This window comes from Dermacentor albipictus, chromosome 1 (assembly GCF_038994185.2).
Source record: "Dermacentor albipictus isolate Rhodes 1998 colony chromosome 1, USDA_Dalb.pri_finalv2, whole genome shotgun sequence".
NCBI lineage: Eukaryota > Metazoa > Arthropoda > Arachnida > Ixodida > Ixodidae > Dermacentor > Dermacentor albipictus.
Genome location: NC_091821.1, coordinates 170,264,041 through 170,266,540, shown reverse-complemented (window position 1 = coordinate 170,266,540; position 2,500 = coordinate 170,264,041). Strand labels below are relative to the sequence as shown.

At 46.4% G+C, this 2,500-nt stretch overlaps 1 protein-coding gene across 1 annotated transcript in view; it reads right to left on the bottom strand.

Annotated features, from left to right (window-relative positions):
* Positions 1-2,500, bottom strand: part of LOC135905768 (cysteine-rich venom protein latisemin-like) — a 7,885-nt gene that overhangs the window by 116 nt on the left and 5,269 nt on the right. Inside the window, exons 4-5 of the mRNA XM_065436822.1 lie at positions 926-1,055; positions 1-277 (exon numbers count right to left, since the gene is read on the bottom strand). The exon at positions 1-277 is cut by the window's left edge and continues 116 nt beyond it. Of these exons, the coding sequence (XP_065292894.1) occupies positions 33-277; positions 926-1,055 (375 nt within the window). The 3' untranslated portion in view covers positions 1-32. The remainder of the gene's footprint in view (positions 278-925; positions 1,056-2,500) is intronic.

Sequence of the window (2,500 nt, the reverse complement as noted above, 5' to 3'; positions counted from 1 at the left end):
GGCGGCCACGAGAAAGGCCAGAGGCCCTCTTCTCAAGCCGCTGAATGCTGCAGCGGCGGCACACAGGTGGCGAACTTGCCAACCATGTTGCCGGGTGGCGAGTAATTTGCCACGACGAGAATCTTGTTCGTGGGACTCCGGGCCTGCGCGATCCCCATGTGCGTCGTCTCCTTCCAGATGAGCTGCGTGAAGTGGCCGACAGCGTTGATGTCCGGATCCTTGCCGTCCCAGCGGTAATCGGAGATCTCGCTGTACCACGACTCGACGGCCTCACGCCCTGCACAGACCACGACACACCCACCGCGCTTTCCATCGCCTGTCCGACTGGCATCTCTGCAGTCTATAAGATCGCAACAGCTGGGCGACGCGGAACGCACAGGTCGTAAATGAATCCGTCGTGAAAAGGTCCGGTTGAACGAGAGCGAGTTGTTATTTAGAGGAGCTTCTGAAACGCGTGTATTTGTGCTTTCCTGCGTCCCATTCCTTTGCGGTATCACGTCCTCCTCATACAGGAGCGTATTGGAGGTTGCTGCATTAACGTGAAGGTAAAAAAAAGATGGGCCGAAGTCGAGTAGAGACAAACACGATGCCAACAAGCAATTTTTCTTCTATCTTGACGTCCATATAAAGGAATAACATTAAAAACAAACAATTTAGAACGAACGATATTCAATTTTTACTGTAATGTCACGAGTCAGATAAGTAGCTCATTTCATTGCGGTGCAGCGATAGAGAAAACACGTTGACGCAATGGTCACCGCATTAATGAATTACCTTGTTCTATTTTTACTGTCAAACAGATCAGCATGGTGTTTACATTAACTTTTTAGGTTCTCTGATACATGGCTAAATGTGGCATGGCTAAATGTTTCGTAAGAAATTATGCGACAAGGTTCTGTTACATGCTCTGGGGCCCAGCGATCACCTGTGATTTGATGCTTGGGGTCGCTGGACCACTTGACGTACACATTTTCGCCGCATTCTGTGTCCGGGCTGTGTTCAAAGCGATCTTCCTTGGCGAGAGTGGCAGCCCACTTTTTCGCCATAGCAGTCAGCTGCAAAGACGAGCCGAGTACGCTGAGCGTAGTCGTCAAGCGCAATCGACGCTGGATGGCAGCAAAAATTTTGTCTCGAGTTACACAGTAACTATCGAGTTACACAGTAACTATCGTTGTGAATAAGCGCAGAGTCTACGGTGGGTTTACGCGCAATTTACTTCAGCTTCATCACATAAGTTTTGTACTAGGTTAACTCTTCATTAAGACGTATACGGTAGGTAACAGTATGCTGAAAGCATCGTTGCGGTCGGCTCTTTTTGAAGACACTTCTTCTTAACTGACTTCACACGGTTCGCGTATCTGGGATTTGGGTATCTTGTTAACACTTCCAAAAAAAGCGGCCCTTTCCCTTCTCCAGAGCGTCGTAGTGAGTCACAAGAGGCATCAAAATTTAAGCCTCAACGAGAAAAGCACTGGGAGATAGTCGCACAGTAGGTAAAATAACGGTGCGGGCATTATTAGTGCCAATAAGTTGAAAATTAACTACATTGCGCTATACCCCTGTAAAGGGTGCATCGCCTAGATATAGACATGTTGAGGCAAAGCTGCCCTACGGCACACTTTTGGGCAATGGAGCGAGTTCACTTGGGCTAAGCAAAGCTCACGCAAGGCAATGGTGCCTGGAAGGTAGCTGCGGCGGTGTCCACTAGAAGCGAGAAATAAAGGTCTGCCACCTCCGAGTCTACGCAATGCACGCATGGAAGCGGCACGTTCGGCTTTTGGCGACGTTGGAGCTGGTGCTAAAGTGCTAAGTACACAGGCATTTTTGCATTCTGCCACCAAGTATGTAAAATTCTGCAGAGTAGGTAAAATAACGGTACGTGAGCAATTAGCACCAATATAGTGGAAAATTAATCACATTGCACCCATAGACTGTACCCTCAGGGATGAGCCCACCTGGCCGCTTGGTTAAAAAAATGATCATGCAAGTGTCGACGCTAAAGAAGACAAGTGTTGCGTAATTGGGCGCGAAATATGATTCGAACAAGATACGAAATTAGTGAATAATGAACACCAGAAAGATACATAAACAGACAGGATAGAGAGATGTAAACAACATTTCATCGTCGAATCATTTGAGCCACTACGTACGACGACCTTGTCTTCTTTAGCGTCGACACTTGGTTGAGCTTTGTTTTTCTGTTTCTCTGCTTCGCTTTTTGAGCAGCTCCTCATTTACAATGAAGACCGCCACCACCAAAACGATGGAAAAAATAAGAAAAGAATTTACGCGTTTGACTTTCACGAAACCGTGATTACAAACTGAAATGAAATTGCTCTATTTTCCCTCCTTGCACTCTAAAGCCCTTGGCCGAATGTAGGTTAATTTATAGATGAAAATTAAAAGAAAATGTCATTCTTTTATTTTTATTTTTTATTTGTTTGCCTTTCTCCTCAATTCTTCAGTCCTGACAGGCTGGGACACACATGGCATGGCCAAA